Below are 1798 nucleotides of genomic sequence, written 5' to 3'. Positions count from 1 at the left end.
AAATTTTAATAGATTTTAAATATCAAGTAAATAGGAATAAGCTTAATATCATATCCTTAGATAAGTCGATGTTGATTAGAATCGAGTCTTGTAATCGAAAACAAGCTCTTATACTATATTACCATGCAATCACTAAAATATATTTTAAAAAAAAAAAATATTTTATAGTATTAAAGTTTCTTCACTTAAAAATATGATTTTTAAAATTTTATTTATAAAAACCAATAAAACCCATTTAATATAAATAAATAATAAAATTGAAGTTAAACTCTACTAAGAAATAGAAAAACGTTATATTGTAGTGCGTCCATAAATTCCTATATGATAAACGCAAGTAAATAGTGGATGACCATGGTTTTGATGAAATTTTATATGAATGTAGGCGTATTTTTCCAATGAGTTAACTTCAAAAGCTTGACGTAAATAAGATTGCGAATTTTCATACTGAAAAAGTCCAAGCGAAACTTCTTTATTCGATAAGTGTACCTTACCCAAAACTTGAAAAACATAAGGCGCACTTGTTGTTTCTCTAGTAGGTGAATATTCTGTTGCGATGTGCTCCAATTCAATACTTTGTATATAAATTGGACGTCCCAACTGCACCATAACTTCTGATTTATTTCCACGAAATCCAAAACAGCTACCAGGGTTCATATTAGGTATTAGCATATTAATCGGTGGATTTGAGCTATATTCCATTCCAAACATTCGTTTTAATATATTATACCCATCGATGGGCTCTGCTATTACATTGTGAATCCTAGCACCCAAATTTTGATCTGCATAATTAATCCTTTCCTCATTGCATAAGCCAACATCAGTAGTTGAGCCACACTTTTTTTCGAAATCAGATTTTAGTATCTGTAAATCATCAACAATTTTAGATAAACTATTTTTGACCATTAACTCCATGTTTGGAGACTGATTTGATTTATCTGCCGTTAGTTTAGATCTACGAAATACTGTTGCTGAAATTTCATCGATTTCAATTTGAACATTTTGTATCATTCGACTTGTGTCCATAATAATACCAAAAGTAAAGTACATAAGAATAGAAGCCACGAGAGTAGCAAACCAAAAGAAAAGTTTACGGCATACGATGGAAGTTGTCATCTTAAATTGAAAACTAATCAATTTATGTAAGTATATAATGGAAATAAAAAATACTAATAAAATCTTCACCTTTTTCCTTTCTGGAAAAGTAGCTATAATATGTTCAGTGTTACTAATATTTTATAATAAAACGAAATATCATTATAATATGTAAAACTAAAAAAATTATTATTTATTTTAAACGTCAAATATTCCATTTTCGAAATAGTCAATAATGTTCATATAGAAAATATTATTAGGTTTTTAGAAATAGTTCAAAGTATATCTATTATTGTTCAGATTATAGTATGGGTGAAATGGATAATTGCATCCGCCTACTCAAATCAACATTAATCTCCTTCTATTAATCCTCTTTTGTATTCCCATCTGCATCATACTATATATTGATTTGGAAGTCGATATTTGGTTGTCTACAAAACAAGAACTTAACCAAAGATAAAAAATATAACGCATGGATTTGGATATTTTTTTGGTTTTTGGCAAGAAACCACAGCGGTTATTGCAAGTACAGTATAAATGCTTTCATATATTGTGTACTTTCAAATTAATGCAATAGTTACTTTTTCTTTTACAATTCTTATAAGTGATAATCGTTTGTTTTTTTATTGTTTATGATATCAGGAACTCCAATGAAATTTCTCTTAATTTAATAAAGTGGCTAAAAGAAATATAAAGTGCATTTTTC

The 1798-nt window shown here is 27.8% G+C and overlaps 1 protein-coding gene across 1 annotated transcript; it reads right to left on the bottom strand.

Annotated features, from left to right (window-relative positions):
* Positions 1-291: 291 nt before the first annotated feature.
* LOC119684337 (SUN domain-containing protein 5-like) lies at positions 292-1250 on the bottom strand. Its single transcript, XM_038098364.1, has 2 exons — positions 1183-1250; positions 292-1113 (listed from the first exon to the last, which is right to left on the bottom strand). The coding sequence occupies exon 2, from the start codon at positions 1111-1113 to the stop codon at positions 292-294; it is 822 nt and encodes a 273-aa protein (XP_037954292.1). The 5' UTR covers positions 1183-1250.
* Positions 1251-1798: the final 548 nt, after the last annotated feature.

This window comes from Teleopsis dalmanni, chromosome 2 (genome assembly GCF_002237135.1).
Source record: "Teleopsis dalmanni isolate 2A chromosome 2, ASM223713v2, whole genome shotgun sequence".
Lineage (NCBI taxonomy): Eukaryota > Metazoa > Arthropoda > Insecta > Diptera > Diopsidae > Teleopsis > Teleopsis dalmanni.
Note: the sequence above shows the minus strand (reverse complement) of the source record. Positions and strands in the feature narration are given on the sequence as shown.

Excerpts from the sequence above, each read along its gene's own strand:
- LOC119684337 (XM_038098364.1), bottom strand. The coding sequence starts at position 1,113 with ATGACAACTTCCATCGTATGCCGTAAACTTTTCTTTTGGTTTGCTACT.